We start from the raw sequence: 20,273 nt of genomic DNA, 5'->3' as shown, positions 1-20,273 counted from the left end.
TCATAAGCTTTAGTTCTGTTTGTCACCAATGTTCTGGTAATTATCTTTTTTAGTTCCACTGACACACAGGACAGATGCCCAGGTCTCATGCCAGTTTCCACATAGTGGTTGCAACCGTAGCAGGTGAGCATGAACTTAAACCTGGGATTCTTTTTGATTTCTATTTTTTATTTTATTACTATTTTGGCTGCACCTTGCAGCATGTAGAATCTTAGTTCCCCAACCAGGGATTGAACTTACACCCCCTGCACTGGAAACACAGAATCATAATCACTGACAACACCAGGGAAGTCCCCTGTATTCTTTTTTAAAAATAGCTTTTTTATACCAAAAAAATCATATATATATTAACAAATCTATATATAACACACATATTTTATTCTTTGGAAGGACTGATGCTGAAGCTGAAACTCTAATACTTTGGCCACCTGATGCAAAAATCTGACTCATTTGAAAAGACCCTAAAGGTGGCAAAGATTGAAGGTGGGAGGAGAAGGGGATTACAGAGGATGAGATGATTGGATGGCATCACCGACTCAATGGACATGAGTTTGCGTAAACTCTGAGAGTTGATGATGGACAGGGAGACCTGGCGTGCTGCAGTCCATGGGGTCACAGGGAATCAGACACAACTAAGCGACTGAACTAATGACTGAATACATTTGTCAAAACCATAGAACTGTAAAAAACATACATTTTGTGATTTCCACTGTCCTTGCTCAAAAGGACCTATGGCCATTTACTCAGATGACAGTAAACTGAGGAATACTTGACTTTTCTGAGGACTGGGAGACCCAAAGTCCTAGTTGACATTGATACAGAGACCCAGGATGTACCGTTGCCCTTTTGGTACAGCTTTGGAGTCTGGGAGCCAAGTAATAAGTTCAGCCCTGGTCCAAGTCCAGCTTATTGTGGTCATTACTGTGGACCACCTTGTGGTCATTTCCCCTTTAACATATAATCAGGATCTACAAACTTGATAGTTAGAGAAACCCCAATGAGTCCTCATCCCGTGATATTGGAGTCTTTAAGGCACAGTAGAGTGTGAAGTATTTTGTGTCAAATTAGATGTCAAAGCTTCATGCTTATTATGTAATGACAGTGTAATAATTCTAGAAGAACACAATATGTCACAGTTCCAGATTAAGCAGTCCTCACACTATTTCCAACTCACAGGAAAGCTAAGTTTGAAAACACAGGAAAATTTTAAATGATATTTCATCACAGTGAAATTTCTTCACAAAAATAAAATGTGAAAATGAGGCTGCAGTGTTTTCTGAGTGGCTCATTTGTTAGTCAAGCTAGGAAAGCCATTTACCAATGGAGAGTTAATTAAACTGTGTTTGCTTGTGGCAGTCGATGAAAAATGTATGCAAATAGAATAAATCAGCCTTTTGTCAAGAACAGTTGTTCAAGGTGCTAAGATATTGGGAGCAACATCAACAGTCAGTCCAAAAACAAGGCAAATGATTTGAGTGGTTTCTGTGGGCTCTTTGGTCTGAAGTCTACTTTGAAGTGAAAGTGAAATTTGCTCAGTTGTGTCCAAATCTTTGGGACCCCAGGGACTATACAGTTCATGGGATTCTCCAGGCCAGAATACTGGAGTGGGTAACCTATCCCTTCTCCAGGCTATCTTCCCAACCCAGGGATTGAACCCAGGTATCTCACATTGCAGGCAGATTCTTTACCAGCTGAGTCACCAGGGAAGCCTAAGAATATTGGAGTGGGTTGGACTGTGAGGAAAGCTGAGCACCGAAAAATTGATGCTTTTGAACTGTGGTGTTGGAGAAGACTCTTGAGAGTCCCTTGGACTACAAGGAGATCCAACCAGTCCATCTTAAAGGAGATCAGTCCTGGGTGTTCATTGGAAGGACTGATGCTGAAGCTGAAACTCCAATACTTTGGGCACCTGATGCAAAGAGCTGACTCATTGGAAAAGACCCTGATGCTGGGAGGGATTAGGGGCAGGAGGAGAAGGGGACGACAGAGGATGAGATGGCTGGATGGCATCACCGAGTCGATGGGCATGAGTTTGAGTAAACTCTGGGAGTTGGTGATGGACAGGGAGGCCTGGCATGCTGTGATTCATGGGGTCGCGAAGAGTCAGACACGACTGAGCGACTCAACTGAACTGAACTGAGCCTATCCCTTCTCCAGGGGATCTTCCTGACCCAGGAATCCAACTAGGGTCTCCTGCCTTGCAGGTGGATTCTTTACTAGCTGAGCTACCAGGAAAGCTAAAGTCTACTTTTCCTGGTTATTAATATAAACACTGCAGCTTGCTTTTGATTATTATTTGTATAGTATATCTTTTTATATCCCTTTCCTTTTTTTTATAGTGATTAAAAAATCACATAACATTGACGATCTTAATAATTTTTAAGTGTATAGTTCAGAAGTATCTTCATGTTGTTTTGGAACAGATCTCCAGAACTTTTTAATGTTTTATTTACTTTATATTCTACTTTTATTGAGACACAGTTGATGTACAGCAGCACTGTAGAAGTTTATTTACAGTATGTAGCATAATGATATGACTTCATCATGAATTACCACAAATTTAGTGAACATCATCATCTCATATAGATACAAAAAATAAGAAATAGAAAAAAATACTTTTCCTTGTGATGAGCACTCTTAGGATTTACTCTTTTAACAACTTTTATATATAATATACAGGCTTTCCTCATAGCTCAGTTGGTAAATCATCTGCCTGCAATACAGGAGACCCGGGTTTGATTCCTAGGTCGGGAAGATCCCCTGGAGAAGGAAATGACAACCCACTCCAGTATTCTTGCCTGGAGTATCCCATGGACAGAGGAGCCTGGTGGGCACAGTCCATGGGATCACAAGAGTCAGACACGACTGAGTGAATAACAGTTTCAGTTTAGCGACTAAACCACTACCACCACCATATATAATGTACACTCCAGAACTTTTTCATCTTGGAGAAAAAGAAACTCTATATCCATTAAACAATTCCCTCCCTGCCTCTGGCAACTACCATTTAACTTTCTGCTTCTATGAATTTGACTGCTTTGGATACTTCATGTAAGTGTAATTCTGTAGTATGGGAGCTCAGAGAAGTCCCAACAATTTTTTCAAGCAACCACACCTTGCTTGAAAGATTCACTTGAGGAAGATAAGGTAATATTCTAGGGCAGGAGTCAAAGAACTCTTTCTTGTAAAGAATCAGTAAACATTTTAGGTTTTGCAGACCCAAGAGGCAAATTGAAACTCTTCGGTAGCTATTTACATGACAAGAGAAAAAACAAAGCTCCCCAAATTTCTTATTGATGAAATTAAAAATAGAAACTGACCACAATTTTTTTGGTAATACAAGTCTCCTAACAAGAACAGAATTCTCCTCAAGTGGAAGAGTGAGACACCATAAGTCTCCTGACGGGACAGGCATCCCTTGTTGCAGAGCGCAGGCTCAGCTGCTCGGACGTCAGTCGCTGTGGCACACGGGGTTAGTTGCACCATAGCATGTGGAATCTTCCCGGAACAGGGGTCGAACCCATGTCCCCTGCACTGGCAACAGATTCTTAACCCCAAGACTGCCAAGGACATCCGAGAGTATCTCTTGAACATTTACTGAAGAGTGGAACTCCTGGGTCATAGCATGAAGCTAAAGTTTACAAAAAAAGGTCATACCATTTCTCAAAGAATAAATGAAAGTAGGTAAATAGGAACAATTAAAGTTAAGATTAAACATCTGTAAATATTAGTCAGGCCTTCTTTTATGTTATCTTCATCGGACATAATTATTGACTTATTCTCTATGTGGTTAAATTCTGTACTTCAAGATTCATCTTAAGAGCACTTCCCCTATGTAGCCTATTCTGTGTGGCCCATCCAGCGTTTTTCCCTGTCACATTTTCTCAGTAAATGTATTAATATAAGCTATACTAGCCTATGCTTTCATTGCTTTTACAGTACCTTTAATTATTCTTTAGGCTACTGTTACCTACATTTTCATCCTAACATACACTTTCAATGTTTAAGACTTTAATAACATGTCTCATCTCCACCATATTAATAGCTACTTCTCAGTTAAAAACTAGCAAAGGAGGGTATAATTATGTCTATGGAGGAAATGAAAATTGGAAGGGCTCATGTAATTAACTGTACATAGTATGTATGTGTAGTTCATACACAGTGGGAAAGACTTATACATGTTTAGAGATGCAATAAGAATTCCCTTGAAATTTTTGTTATGCATAAAGCTATGTCAAGTTATGATGCAGAAACCCAATTCAGAACCCCATCAACAGAGATCCCAGGTGTTTTTTTTTCCCCTATAGGGAGTTCATTTACACAGATGGATTGAGTTTTTTATCTGCTTGTATTTCCCTTTTTACTTTGGTTTGTGGGAAGCTTGAAGGTAGATTTCTGGCCCATTTTTCATAATTATGGTATGTATTTTTGTGTATTGAGTTCACTCTTGCATTCTTTTTTTTGACCAGACTGCATGGCTTGTGGGATTTCAGTTCCCTGACCAGGGATCGAACCCAGACTCTCCGTAGTGAAAGCACAGAATCCTAACTACTGGACCACCAGGGTATTCCTTCCTTTACTCTTAAATGCCTTTTATTTGTTATATATATACGTATGTATGTATATATTTGGTAATTTATCTCAAATCGTTTCTAGAACACAGTAGAAGTAAATGACCAAATAAATACATGAATCAATACACACACAAAGGTGAATTAAATCAAATGCTTCTGTAATTTGCAGTATGGGTGCTCACATCTGTGTTTCCCACTGCCCTCTCTCCTGAGGTTCACCTAGCAGCCTCCTGCTTTCCTATATCTGAAGTTTGTAAACTGTGTTTCCTTGTTCGGTAGCCTGAGTGGTGGGGCTGCTGTGTCTGCTTCCTTTTCTCTTTTTCCCCCAACCACCAAGGCAGTCCTTCAGTATTTGGCATCTAGACTTTATATCAAGGAAGGGGTTTGATGCAGAAAAGAGTGCAAGGTTATCTATACACTACAGTCAATACACATGCATCAGCTGATTGTGTTCACACATCCTTTTGGGGTGTGGCTGCCTCATAACGTCACATATTACTCCAGAGTCGAGGTAGGTTGTGGGCACATCATCAGGTCTCTAGCTCTGCTTTTCTGAGAGCATCTCTAAATAAGGAGATGACTGTTGGAACATTAACATAAAATACATACAAACCTGAGAAGTATTTTACAGGATGAAGAAGAAAGATGACTATTTATCTAAATCATATTAAGGGAGTCATAAATACAGGAACTAGTAAATCACTAAAATTAGTAAAAACTAAGATCATAGCATCTGGTCCCATCACCTCATGGCAAATAGAAGGGAATAACTGGAAACAGTGACTGATTTTCTTTTCTTGGGCTCCAAAATCACTGTGGACAGTGACCGCAGTCGTGAAATTAAAAGATGCTTGCTGCTTGGAAGCAAGGCTATGATAAACCTAGATAGTGTATTAAAAAGCAGACTGCACTTTGTCAACAAAGATCCGTATACTCAAAGCTATAGTTTCTCCAGCAGTCATGTATGGATGTGAGAGTCAATCCATAAAGAAGGCTGAGTGCTGAAGAATTGACGCTGACGCTTTTGAACTGTGGCGCTAGAGAAGACTCTTGAGAGTCCCTTGGACAGCAAAGAGATCAAACCAGTCAATCCTAAAGGAAATCAACCCTGAACAGTCATTGGAAGACTGATGCTGAAGCTGAAGCTCCAATCCTTTGGCCACCTGATGCGAAGATCCAACTCATTGGAGAAGACTCTAATGCTGGAAAAGGTTGAAGGCGGGAGGAGAAGGGGATGAAAGAGGATGAGATGGTTGGATGGCATCACCGACTCAATGGATGTGAGTCTGAACAAAGTCCAGGAGGTAGTGAAGGACAGAGAAGCCAGGTGTGCTGCAGTCCATGGGGTCTCAGAGTCATATACAACTTAGTGACTGAATGACAACAACAAAAGTAAATCACAAATTCATTTTTGTTATTAGAAAGTAGATATAACTATTGTGATTTAATGCCCACTAGCTTGAAACTTTTTTTTTTTTTTTAATTCATTTATTTGGCTGCACCAGGTCTTGGCTGCAGCATGTGGGATCTAGTTCCCTGACCAGGGATCGAACCTGGGCCCCCTGCATTGGGAGCTCAGAGTCTTAACCACTGGGCCAGCAGGGAAGTCCCTAGCTTGAAACTTTTTAAGTGTATCAAGCCATAAAGAAGGAAAGCAGTCCTTTGGCTTCTGTGTACTTGGAATATGTTGCATGTGCTGCACATGTGGCAGAGGTCTGGGTGTCCTGGTAGCTGTTGAGTTCCAGGGTCCATTCTGGTTGCTTCTCCCAAATGGGGAAGGAGGTGTCCCCTATACATGGATACAAACATTTCCACTGCCTTATTTTCTCTCTCAGTAGCTTGTTCCTATTGAGGCAACAATTGCGTTACTGTGTTTTGGTGGGTGTACTCTCAGACTGAGTCTCTTAAGGATCAGGATTGTGCGTTACTTCTCTCTGCATCTCTAGAACCTAGTATATGCTTGCTGCGCTATGCTATGCTTCATTGTTCAGTCACGTCCGACTCTTTGCAACCTCATGGGCTGTAGCCCGCTAGGCTTCTCTGTCCATGGGGATTCTCCAGGGAAGAATACTGGAGTGGGTTACCATGCCCTCCTCTGGGCGACCTTCCCAACCCAAGGATCAGACCCAGGTCTCCCACATTGCAGGTGAATTCTTTACCGTCCAAGCCACCAGGGAAGCCCAGTATATACTTGGCACACCAGAAAACAATTACTGCTATATTTAAAATGGGTAACTAACAAGAACCCATTGTACAGCATAGGGAACTCTGCTAAATGTTACATGGCAGCCTGGATGGGAGGAGGGTTTGGGGGAGAACGGATACATGTATATGCATGTCTGAGTCCCTTCAAGGTTCACCTGAAACTATCGCAGCATTGTCACTTGGCTATATCCCAGTACAAAATAAAAAGTTCAAAAGAAAAAAAGAAAAATTAGATGGGAACAAGAATATATGAGGTCAGATCTCACAAGTACCCTGCTCTTCCAGTTACTATGTTTAATTATTCAGCCAACTATTTGGAAGCTTTCTACATATGAGACTTGTGTAGTGTTGTGTAACGTTCGTTAACATTGTATAACAAATTCTGGAATGCACTGTGACATAATAGAGAGCCCAACCTAACATGGCTAAGCAGGAAATACAAGCCTTAGTGGACAGGGCTTCTTAGGGCTGTCTATCTTCCTCTCAGAAAGAGTAACTTGTGGGGAGTAAAACTTGGTGTTTCCCCCTTCACTCTGAGGTCAGGCAAGAAAGAGGAGAAGGCACATTATAAACCCACCGCCCATACTCACCACACTTAACAGAATACTATAAATAACCAAATAATAAGCTTTAATTTAAGTATGTTACAGTGGAACATAGCAATTCTTTTGAAGTATAAAAATAACATTTTTTTCCATTTGCAAGTAGTCTCTGCTGCAGAGTGTAAGGAGCACAGTGACGCTATGAACTGTACGCGTTACCACTGCATTCCCAAGCCTGGACCCCCTCTTCTCCACGCAACACCGCTCTCAACCTTCAGGCCCCGCCAAAGGGCCCAGCTGCTTCGGAAGCAGCTATCCTTAATAACAGAATTGGGTAGTCTCTCTCTTAAACTAGTCTCCATGGGGTATTGTCGGGGGGGGGGGGGGGTCAGTTCTATAGATAAAAAACTTTTTAAAAAGTTAATCTAAAATTTCAGAAATTGCTCTGTTTGGAATATCTGTTTTTTCCAGGAGACAGAAAAATGGCAGGGAGAAGCCGGAATGTGAAGATCAACAAGAGCTCATTTAAAAGTAAATTGCCATCCGTGGAAAAGCTTTCCAAGTATAGGAAATTTGAAAATAATAGCAACTAACTGGAAGACAAATTTCATTTTCAAGAACCACTGAAGCGGTCCATACATCTTTTTCTGCTGTCACGTTTCCTAGTATTTTGAGTGAGGTAAGTAAGAATCACAAGGTTTCTAAAGATTATGGCAGGTTCTGTCCAGATCTGATCCACCTAGTAACTTAGATACTGAGAACCAACTAGTGAAAAAACAGAAACAGTAAACAGCTTTTGTTTATTAAAAATGGTGGTGTAATTTTGTTTTCAAAACTCAGCTATTTGGACCAGTTTATTTTGATTTGTGCTTTGACTTGATTAGATCTGGGTCTAACAAAAGACTGGAGAACTGGCCATTTTCCTGAGTGGAGATGGGAGAACCCTCATAATCGTCCAGAAGGCAAAACCCTCTGCCATCACTGACCTTCTCACCTCCGCTGCGCCGACTCCCGCCATGTTCCCATCTCCATCCTACACAACTCCTTCGTCCACAGTGGATGCTGGGGCGGGTGGTGGAATACCTGACACAGTGCTTATAGGAATTCTTGTCTTTAGTGCTTCAAGGACTTGTGACTTTTGAGTTCTCCCGCTGGGTAGAATGGCTCTGCACTTTCTGTATCTGTAATGCTGGTACCTTCAACTAGTAGAAACAAAGTATGTAATACAGAAACAAAGTAACTTGGTACATAAAACATCTAGCTCTATCTTCTGAAAATAGGTTGTCAGCCTAAAAATGCTCAGTTGTATAAGTTGTGTTGCTAGAGCTCAGCAACACTGGGCTGGAATAGGCTTAGGACAAAGTCCAGCCATTAGGGAATCCCTCAAAGAACTTTACATGATTCATATTCTATTATCATTACATTAATAAATAAAACAATCTCTGGAGCCCTACTTTCAAAAATTGATGTTTACTTAGTGAGATAAAGGAAGGAAAACCTAACCTGTAAGATTACTTAAAATATAATGGAGAAGTGACAGATGAGACCTGTATACTTTGTTTCCTGAATATCTTTAAAATGTCCCACACAGATTTTCTTCACATAGAACTCACCTTTTAAAAACTGCAATATACATGTTACTCTTCTGTAACATGTTATTATCATCAACAATTCAACTATCATAAGAATAACCCCAGAAGTCTATTATCTATTAATGCCTGGACAGTTTGATAAAGGGTCTTCCTGCCATTCTTAGAACCATGTAGCTATTTATAACTTCTGCTCTCCTAAGATTCAGAGATGCATTACAAAACTTTTTATGGATTTCCCCAGTAACACAGTATCATGTACATAGATGGCTAAAGTTAAGATGACAGAAATGATGTGACCCTTGAGCAGTAAAGGCATCTGTTATTGCAACTTGGAGAAAATGCCATGGAATGCTAATAAATAAAAAAAGTTTATGTCATTCTCCTTAAAGTCAGTAAATTACATAAGAGTGCTCTGAGTATTTTTAGAATGAAGGCACTGGACAAGTCCAAAGTCTTATTGCTCATGGGATCATATGGGAGCCACAGCCCAGACTACAGCTCTTAATTCAGTCAGGACGCTTGGTCTAAGCTAGCCAGTCACTGATCTGGAGGCTTGGAGACCAAGGAAGGAGATGTCAATCAACAGAGCCCTGTCTCTCACATAAACTTGAGGGAAGCGATCTCCAATTTTATGTCAGAGTGGTGATGGGTTCCGGAGGACTTGGGGGCTGTTTTAGACAGGCACTCTGTTTTCCTTGGCCCATTTCTTCATGATCCGGATGATGTACTCGACTTGCGTGTTACCCGTGCTTCTCAGTAAGTGGAGCACTTCTCGAAGGGTCTCTCTGAGGAAACGGTGTGAAAGGACAAGAATGCAAATTAACAGCTAAAATAACTTGTGACGGTTCTTCACATCCTTCTAGCAGGCATATCTGCCTTCTCTTTTCCTGAGTTTTCATAAACCAATCACAGACTTCCTAGCTTTCTATTTTTACGGTGCCATACTAAAATGGAAATTCTGTGAACTCCTCACCAATCTGTTTTCCTTGTTTGCGTGCACACACACATATACACATATGTTTTCTTTGTCTATTCTGACATAAATATTTCTGTTTCTATGGTTATTCTGTAGGACAGAATAGAAAGTGTGTATTAAGGAGCTGGGTTCAAATTCTAGCTCTGTGCTAACAGGTCACTTAACTTGACTGAGTCCCAGACTTCTCCTTTGTTTAATGTGGTAATCACCCCAAACTGGGTGTCACTGCCATAAATGGAAAATGTCAGAAAGCCGGGATATAGGATCTCTTCAAGAAAGTGACACATTAATAAATACAGAAGAGGGGAAAGTTAAGGACCAAGATTTGGCAAATATGCAGTATTTATATCTAACTAATTTAAATTTAATTAAAATTAAAACTCATGTTTTAAGTAATACGTACTAAATCTTCCCTGTTACATCATCATATCTATAAATGACTGCCTACTGATCCTCTTCCCTAAGGGTTCTCTCATATTTTCTCCTTCTTCCCTCAAGTATCTTCTTTTTTTTTTTTCAGTTCTACCAGTTTATTGCTACCAACCCATCTCCCTCCACCCTCGTGCACACATGCTCAGTCATGTAATCCCATGGACTTCAGCCCGCCAGACTCCTCTGTCCATGGATTTTTCCAGGCAAGAATACTGGAGTGGGTTGCCATTTCCTTCTCCAAAGTATCTTCTTTCAACTACCCAAATTCTTTTAAACTTTTAATAGTACTAGAAATATATACAAGGTAGGAACTAATTTTTAATAGATTATTTACTTATAAAATAGTCATTATCTTCTATCATATGTCAGTAACAAATACATTCCAAACAAATTACTTTCAGAAAATGGAATTTAGTTTTCAATAGTTTAACTTTTATTACAAATGGAACTATATGCCGTGTAATTTTGTGTGGTCTAATGTCTCAGTATTTCCTGAAATACGAGAAGGCAAAAAAAATTAATTTTTAACCACACTCACTCCATTTCTAATTCTTTGAGGTCTAAACTAAGAGACACAAGAAAAAAACCAACAGACAAAGAAAAGAGCAGAAGAGATTGAAAAGGACATTGCTTGTGAAAATGGCAGTATAAAACTTAAATTTTCATTCATCATTCTAAAACGTCATTATTAATTTTTAGTTTTCAGAGGACATTACCCAGGAAAACAATTGTCACCCCCCAGGAAAGCAGCAAGTGCACAGAATAGCATCTCTTGTCTGTCTACTTACTTGGGTTCCCTCCCAGCCAAGATCATCTGGAATATGCCCACACAGGCACCCCGCTTGCCTTCCCAGTATTCAGGGTTGGGGTCCAGCCTCTCTAAGACATCAAATGCTTTGGCTGAATAGTAAAACTGGCCCATCTGAATAAAAGAAAGTATTATGGTAATACTTGTAGTCAAAAGATTCCACAGAATGAAACTAAATGTAAAGATACCATGAAACAGATCTATATAACATAAGTACATAAAACAAGTGCTTGGGTAATGGCAACATTCTTAGTTAGCAAATTAACTTCTATTCCTTATTAAAACAAGAAAGGAAATCACAGTTTTTATACACGGGTTCAATTTAAATCCTCTTACCTTCATTAAGTTTTCAGCAATACAACATTTCTTCTACATATAGTCAAGTTATGCTATAATCAACACATTTGTCATTTCTTCTAATTATATTCTATTCTTGAGGATAAACACCGATGACTGATCCGAACTGGTTACTTTTTAAGTTTCCTCAATGCATTCTATAGATGACTACTTTCATTCATTTTCTGCTAATTTGATCATGTTTCACCCAAGAGAATGGTCTTTCCCTGACCTTAGCCCTGTCATCTCAGAATGCCTAGATGTACACTGACTCCTAAACAGCAAACCTCTTAAATATTTAATTCATTTTGACAAGTTTCTTTCCCAAACACACTACACTTCCATGGCCTTGTACAGCATGCTATCATTAAATTTTGCTTAGATGTTGTTGTTGTTCAGTCGCTAAGTCCTGTCCAACTCTTTGTGACCCTATGGACTGCAACACACCAGGCTTCTCTGTCTTTCACTTGCTCCTGGAGTTTGCTCAAACTCATGTCCATTGAGTAAGTGATGCCATCCAACCATCTCATCCTCTGTCACCCCCTTCTCCTCTTGCCCTCAATCTTTTCCACCATCAGAGTCTTTCCCAAAGAGTCAGCTCTTTGCATCAAGTGGCCAAAGTATTGGAGTTTCAGCTTCAGCATCAGTCCTTCCAATGACTATTCAGAGTTGATTTGATCTCCTTGCAGACCAAGGAACTCTCAAGAGTCTTCTCCAGCACCACAGTTCAAAAGCATCAATTCTTTGGGGCTCAGCCTTCTTCAGGGTCCAACTCTCACATTCGTACATGGCTACTGGAAAAACCATAAGGACCTTTGTCGGCAAAGTGCTGTCTCTGCTTGTCAATATGCTGTCTAAGTCTGTCATAGCTTTTCTTCCAAAGACCAAGCATCTTTTAATTTCATGGCTGCAGTCTCATAAATGTATAGGGTTACCAATTTCACTGAAGTCTTCAAGTTGCTGGGAAATCCTCCCTTACTTAGTGTGGTTTAATTATTTCTCCTTTTCCATAAACTGTTGTTTTAAACCTTTGCCAATTTCCTTAAGATCTCTATTGCATTCTTAGCTTAGCTTTTTTTCTCTACTTCATAGGGAAGACACAACTTTCCTGCCTTCCATTCAAATTATACTTCATTACTCTGCCTATCTCACAGAAAGAAGTGTTCTTATTCCTTTTCAAGGCTAATCCTTCTTCCTATATTCACCTAAAATAAATATATATTTTTTTTCTTGTAAAGAAACACACCAAATGATGTGAGAAACATACATGCACAGTTTAATGACTATAATGTCAATACACGTGTAACTAACTACCACCCATGTCAAGAAACAAAACATTGACAGCAAAACCAAAGCTGTGTCTCACTTCTATACCACAGCCCTCTTTTCCCCTATTTTCAGTAACTACTAGTCTGACTCTTACGGTCATCAGTTCTTTGACTGTATAGTTGTATCAGCTTTGTATATACGTTTGGACAACATAATTGAATGCTGCCTCTTAGTATGTTAATTATATGAAATAATGCTGTAGATATTCTTTTGTGGCTTTGTATATGTTTTTACAATTTATCTATATTGTTGGATATAGCGCTAGGTGGGTCATTTGCTAAAGCCTTTTTGATCCCATGGTGGTCCCATGGAACATCAAACCCAGGAAACTGACATCACTACAATGTATGTGTGCACTTTTGTTATTTCATCAAATGTGTCAGACTCATATAACCACCACCCCTATCAAGACAGAACTATTCCATCACCACAAAGCTGTACTCTCCTCCCAGCTGACCATTCCTAACCTCTGGCAATCATCAATTTTTTTCTACAGCTCTATAATTTTGTCATTTCAAGAATGTTTTAATATACATATATATGTGTATATATATATATGAAATCATATATCAGTTTTTTAAAGAGTTTTTTTTAATGAGCTATTATTGATTAAGTTGATACTAGACTCTCTTTACCTAATGTTTTCCTGTCTTTTGAACAGGAAGAAATAGTCCCCAAATAGTTTTCAGAATTTGAGGTTAGTTTTGTAAAAAACTTTTAATCTATAGGATAGGGCCCCAAACTCTTCCCTGTCTTTCCAACTCCCTACACACACACACACAAAGCTCCTCTTTTACTAGATCTGACTCTACTTTTTCTGGTTCCTTTGTCCTTCCTATCCACTAGTTACACCAAGGTTTCCCAAAGGTTTGGTTTGCAACTCTTTATTCTTCTTACTTGACTCCCTTATCTGGGAAGTTTCACTGTTTTTCAGGACATCTACTACTATTGAAGTGGTGATTTCTCCAAATCCGTCTCTCAGTGTCAGACGACACTGTTCTTTTTCTCTAATGTATTTATGTTTGGCTGGATTGGGGCCCCGTTGCTATGCATGAGCAGGGCTACTCTCCAGTCGCAGTGTGCGGTTTCCCACTGAGACGGCGCCTCCTGTTGTGAAGCACTGGCTCTAGGGCAAGCTGGCTTCAGCTGTTAGCAGGTAGGGTCAGCAGTGTGGCGCCTGGGCTGAGCTGCCCCGCAGATGTGAAGTCTTCCCAGACCAGGATCGAATCCATGTCCTCTGCACTGGCAGGCACACTCATAACCACTGGACCATCAGAGAAGTCCAGAGGCCATCATTCTTGAGCTTCAGAAACAAACTTCCAACCGCCAGATGAATATCTCTACCTGCATGATACCTAAAGAGGCACAGCCTTTAGAAATCTAAAACCTCCTCTCTAAACCACTATTTCTGTACACGTTATTTTCACATTTCATTTATATGTATACATGTTTTATATACACATAAAATCCTGCCTATCTCTGAGTTTAGTTCATCTATAGAAGGAATGACATTTCTGATATCACTATGTGAATTCTCTCACCTATGACCATTTAGTCTCTAGGACACTTTCCCCTAACATTTAGTCAATGCACCAATGTGATAATTATCTTCACTTTCCCCTTAGATTTCACTCAGACTCACCTTGTAGCAGTCATTAGCAATGAGCTGTAGGAGGCTAAAGGACTCGCCAGAGGTTTCCATCTTGAGATAAAGCTCCCAGGCTAGTCTTGGCTTCTTATTCATAATGTCTACAAAGAGAAACAAAGATTTATGTTTTCTAAATGTACAAGCAGTACACTTCTGCATCTTGCTAGTCTATGGATTTGCTTTTATGTTAGAAACATACTAAGTAATAGTAAACAGTGAACATTTTACATGAAAAGCTTGCAATATTGGCATTAAGCTGGTTCCCCATCAGGACTCTACATACAGTGCTTAAAATACTTGTTAGGCTTTACGTAAGTATGTCTTTTTAGACTGAGTTGATTTTCAGTAGTTCTCACTTTGCTCATCTGCTTAAAAAGTCATCTATCATTCATTCAATTCCACCCATACAGTTTCAGCCTCACTTAGAAGATCTAATTGCTAAAATTTTCCTAAGACATCAAAAACTTACTGAACATTTTAAGTCCAAGTGAAAAAAGAAACAAAAAACACTGGAGAGAGAGAAAGACAGGCAGAGACGATAGGAGAGAGATATATATATATATATATATATATATATATATATATAGTGCACACAAAAATTATGTTTTTGACATTTTACTACTTTTCAGGCCTGCACCATAGTGAAAAGGTAAAATTAACATAACAATATCATTTAGCAAAAAAAAAAAGCAAAGTAAACTGAGACTCTGGAAGCTGGAATACACTAAAGAAAGAATTGGCATCTTTTAGGACTGTTGGTGCTAGGTCACTGTCATATGGAAGAACTAACCACAGGCACACTTACATAAATACGTGCACATGGCCACCTTTACTGACTAGCGTTAACAACACAATCTCAGAGTTTAACCACTCTACAAAACAAAATTAGAAAACAATAAAAGGAAGATTCCTCTATAACGTTTAAAAGAAGACTCACAGCACCGAGCTAACCAACTGAGGTAAATGTAGTCATTTTTCATCTTCTCACTTTGGATTAAAAGGAAAACCTGTAAGAGGAGGGAAAAGGGAACAAACATACAGATGCTTTTACAGTAAAAATATCCACAGCAGCTTGCCTTAGGCTAATGAGCATTATAATGACCAAATTCTACATAGGCTGCTAAGAAAAGTGAAGGATAAAATCGTGGTGATTTTAACACATTTCTCTCAGTTATTGAGGCTTCCCTCGTAGCTCAGTCAGTAAAGTATCTGCCTGAAATGCAGGAGACCTGGGTTTGATTCCTGGGTTAGGAAGATCCCCTGGAGAAGAAAATGGCAACCCACTCCACTATTCTTGCCTGGAGAATCCCATGAACAGAGGAACATGGGCTGCAGTTCATGGGATTGCAAAGAGTCAGTCACGACTTAGTGACTGAGGATGAGCACTCAGTTATTGATATCACAAGGTGACATGAGGTTGGTAAGGATATAGAAGATTTGAACAGAATAATTAACAACTGCACGTGCTACTGGGCAATAAAGCAAGTCTTAACAGATTTTAAAGAATCTGTGTTATACAGACCACACTCGATGACCACACTACAATTAAGTTAGAAATCAAAATAACCTGGATATATATATTTCCCCTCCTGATTCATGCTGAGGTTTGACTGAAAACAGCAAAATTCTGTAAAGCAATTATCCTTCAATAAAAAATATATTAATTAAAAAAAAAAACCTGGAAAAGATAACGTACATACTTGAAAATCATGAAAAATGTTTTAAAATAACTCACAGTTAAAGATAATGAAAAGATCATTTCTAAACACAATGGAAATTGTAAAACACTTAGAATTTCAACAATAATAAGTTGAGTCATTTGTTGAATAATAACAAAACTGAATTAAGTAACTCAACTGAAACATTTTGAATCATTTGGATAATCAATCTATGGAGTTAGAAATCAAGACAGTGGTTAGCCTTGTGGGAAAGGGACTGACTGACTCCAAAAGGGGATGAGAGGGTTCCCTAGCTTATGATAAAATTCTATTTTATGATCTGGGTGCTGACTATTTGGGTATGTTCACTTTAAAAATTCATCAAGCTGTGTACTTCGATTTGTATACTTTTCTCCATGTATGTTATGTCTTTATAAAATTCATCCAAAAAGGAAAACATGAATGTGGTTATATGTGTATGTCTCTCAATATGGACTATAGCTCACCAGGCTCCTCTGTCCATGGGACTTTCCAGGCAAGAATACTGGAGTGGGTTGCCATTTCCTTCTCCAGGGGATCTTCCCCACCCAGGGATCGAAACCAGCATCTCTTATGTCTCCTGCACTGACAGGAGGGTTCTTTACCACTAGCACAACTTGAGAAGCCCCCAAAAATTTATCCAAAAAAGGAAAACATGAATGTGGTCATAAAATCTATATATTTATTTATATTGTACTTTTTAATGTAACCTAAGAACAATGGAACTTTCAATAATCCTTTAGCTTTAAACATGTATTTCAGTGAGAAAAAGATAACATTTTTAGATAGAATCATTCAAAAGTCTTCAAAAGCAGGTACCTACCTCTTCACCCTCACTGGTATTGCCAGTTGCAGCTTTGGCTTGGGCATAATTAAAGTTAAAGATGTCATCATTATAGAAGTAACTCTGAAAAACATCCCGAGAACAGGTCACATTGAGCTTTAACATATAGAATATAAAAACAACAGTTATACCAGATAAACATAAAAATAATTTTGAGGAATTAGCTGATAACACTACTACTCCCACAGTAAAAGGGTCATCTCCAAAAGTACCTTATCTGTGACATATTATATAGAGTATTTTGTATACAAAATCACCTAGAAAACTCTACACTGACCTTAAATGAGTTGAGGTAAATCAAGACATCATCAAATTGCTTAAGCAGGAAGAAACAGGAAGCCATGCACTGCCTTCCTGGTATTGTATCTGAAATGGAATGGGAAAAAAAACAGGTGTATTCATGAAACTAAAAGTTCTCTTTAGCTGAAATTTGAGTTATGTTATAATTTAGTGACAAGAAATGTATTCCAAGACATCTCTCTAGATTCTGAAATTAGATTCTGTTCAGTGGACAGAACCTCGGGATGTGGAAGTCACAGTACTCAAGAATGACCAATAATCTCTCCTGCGGTTAACTCTAAAACCCACATGAGCATGTGTCCTTCAGGCTACAGTTTTCCCCAGGTCTTTTTTCCAGGGCTTTGATTCTCTCATTCAGCTCCAACACCTGCACATTCAACTAATATGAATTAGTACCCATCATTCCTCACCTAAGACAACCTAACACTTCTGATCTCAAATGGAGAAATATTTGGCCATGGAACCATCTGATCCTGATTCTGACCAACTTGTCTGATAACAGATTCCTATTTGAAGTGGTAGAGGATTCGTAAAATACCCTACCTTCACCACAGTCACTCCTGATCCTCCTTCCTCTGTTCCATTTTTCCCCTATAACACTTATCACAGTCAGATATACTATATAATCTATTTCTTATGTCTATAGTTTGTTCTCACTAGATGGAACACTGCACAAGGGTAGGGGAACTGGTTTGTTTTGTTTACTGCTGTATCCCCACACCTCAATAAATTTTTGTTGTAAGAATGAAGTGAAATAGGGAAAGAAAATGTTATCCAATAAATGGTTTTGGTGAAACATTTGATAGAAAATGAATTCCTAGGGGTGATCAGAATATTTAATAATCACTTCAGCATGAACACTGTCAGAATAGATGCCAGCCATTGAAAACAGGTACAGCCAGCCATACTAGTTTATACTGGCTAACTATCAGCCCATTTTAGATGCTGTTTTCAAAACTTAAACTGAATCTTGAGTGATAAGATCAATAGTTTAATAACAAAAATGAAGTCACGAAACTACTGGCAAAATATAGGTGAATATTACATAACTTCAGGAATAAAAAAGTATTTTCTAAGCTTGATACCCATATAATAAATCATTATAGAAAAGATATATAAGACTTAAATGTTTTCATATAGGAAAAATACCATAGGCAAAATTAAAAGCAATGACCTTCTGAAAAAATAACCACAGAATGACAAAGTTTTATACCTAAAGAGCTCTTGAGAAATCGATCAAAGTGAAAATTCCAAATAAAAAACAGAATCAAATTTTTAAAACTCTTATGAACTAGAGAATATACTTATGCTCCTCTGTTTATGTATCCTCTCATCCCATTTTAGCTGAGCTGTTAAGAAGGGCTAATCTAATATTCTCTCCTGCGTCTGAGTTCCTGCTTTACAATGGGAAACCTAACAGATATATCCCTAGACACAGAATCAAACTTCACCAGTCAATATACGACCAAGTCCACTGATAAATCATGCTCACATGTACAGATTCGAACATACCACATTCGCTAGCTGATCCTCCCACCAACTGGAAGAACTGCTGGGCAATTTTCATATGATCCCTCTAAAAAACCAAGGAGAGCTGATAAGAGGAATAAACTGAAAAGATATTATTTGTATTACACTTTATGGTTTCAATATATCTATCAGGATTTAACATATTTTAAATTTTCCTCAAATCAGCAGTACTAATTTTTTTATTAGTATCACCAACTAGAAAAACGACAATCTGTAATTGAATTAAAACCTAGTTAGGATCAGAAAGAAAAGAGGAGGAAAAAAAAAATTCAATTCCCAAATTCTATCTTAAAAGTACCTTCATTAAAAAAAAAAAAAGTACCTTCATTAAATGAACTCACTCATTCATTCATTCAACAAATATTTATTGCTTTTATCATGTATCAGACCTTGTGGTAGGAGCTATGGCTAGAACAAGGAGTAATTTACTAAGTAAAATCATTCATTTATTCAATAGCTATTTACTTCCTGTTTGAGGCAATTTGGACCGAGTTGCAGATAAAAAGATTTATTTACATCCCATTTCATTCCAAAAAGAACTTACTATGCCATATTCAGGTGAATAAGAGCTTAATTTTAGTCAGTGTTTTGTATTTATAAAAAACTTTCCCAAAGAAACAATTACTCTCATTTTATAGATGCCAAAATTATAGCTCAGAGGTATGCAAGGTTAAAAAAAAAAACCAGTGAAAGTAAGAATGAAGTTTTGCAATGATTTGCTGTTGTTATTAGATAAACACATTGTTCAACAATTGGCCTTTCTTTTCCCTTAAAAAGCAGTAATTCTTATGGCTATAGCTTTCTATTATTTTTTTAAATTTTTACTCTATTCTACTTATTTTTTGGACAAGCCACATGGTTTGCAGGATCTTGTTCTCCATCCAGGGATCAAACCTGAGCCCTTGGCAATGAGAGCACCAAGTCCTAATCACTGGACAACTGGGGAATTCCCCTTTTTTGTCTTCAAATAGCACAGAATTCTTGTCACAATGGAAGCTGGATTGGGGGATATGGAGAAATAAAAGGAACTGCCGAGGAGCCTATTTGTAAGCTTATTACTAGTTGAACTTTGACATTCATTTTAATTTTTTCTACACACTGTTACTTTGCAAACTATAGGTACCAGTGGTTTTATACTCACTGAACACATTTCCTGGCCAAGGGCTGCATTGACTACTCCTTTGAGGATGTACTCCTGGAGACAAGGAATATCAGTAATTAATTTAAAAGGAATATAAAACTAAGAGATATCTCTCAAAAAAAATCATTTGCATCAACTCAATGCTTTACATATATTATCAAAAGTTACCCAACGTCACTTTGCTCTGTTCTATCCCTGGTAAGAATGAAAGAATTAGGAGACTTTTATTTGGTTCTCAGGAAAGTGTTCATATAACAGAATTCATCATATTTGTAAATTCTCAATCTTCAGCAGAAAAACTCAGTGGACCTTCACAGGA

At 38.3% G+C, this 20,273-nt stretch overlaps 1 protein-coding gene across 3 annotated transcripts in view; it reads right to left on the bottom strand.

Moving 5' to 3' along the window:
- Window positions 1-9,265: 9,265 nt before the first annotated feature.
- Window positions 9,266-20,273, bottom strand: part of IFT56 (intraflagellar transport 56) — a 36,993-nt gene continuing 25,985 nt past the window's right edge. For all 3 annotated transcript variants that reach the window (XM_065939527.1, XM_065939528.1, XM_065939529.1), the window contains 8 exons: window positions 19,955-20,008; window positions 18,796-18,859; window positions 17,261-17,349; window positions 16,963-17,046; window positions 15,380-15,449; window positions 14,437-14,543; window positions 11,110-11,243; window positions 9,266-9,698 (listed from right to left, as the gene is read on the bottom strand). In XM_065939527.1, coding sequence (XP_065795599.1) covers window positions 9,587-9,698; window positions 11,110-11,243; window positions 14,437-14,543; window positions 15,380-15,449; window positions 16,963-17,046; window positions 17,261-17,349; window positions 18,796-18,859; window positions 19,955-20,008 — 714 coding nt within the window. In that variant the 3' untranslated portion in view covers window positions 9,266-9,586. The remainder of the gene's footprint in view (window positions 9,699-11,109; window positions 11,244-14,436; window positions 14,544-15,379; window positions 15,450-16,962; window positions 17,047-17,260; window positions 17,350-18,795; window positions 18,860-19,954; window positions 20,009-20,273) is intronic.

This window comes from Muntiacus reevesi, chromosome 6 (genome assembly GCF_963930625.1).
Source record: "Muntiacus reevesi chromosome 6, mMunRee1.1, whole genome shotgun sequence".
NCBI classification, from domain to species: Eukaryota; Metazoa; Chordata; class Mammalia; order Artiodactyla; family Cervidae; genus Muntiacus; species Muntiacus reevesi.
This window is presented reverse-complemented; position numbering and strand designations above follow the sequence as displayed.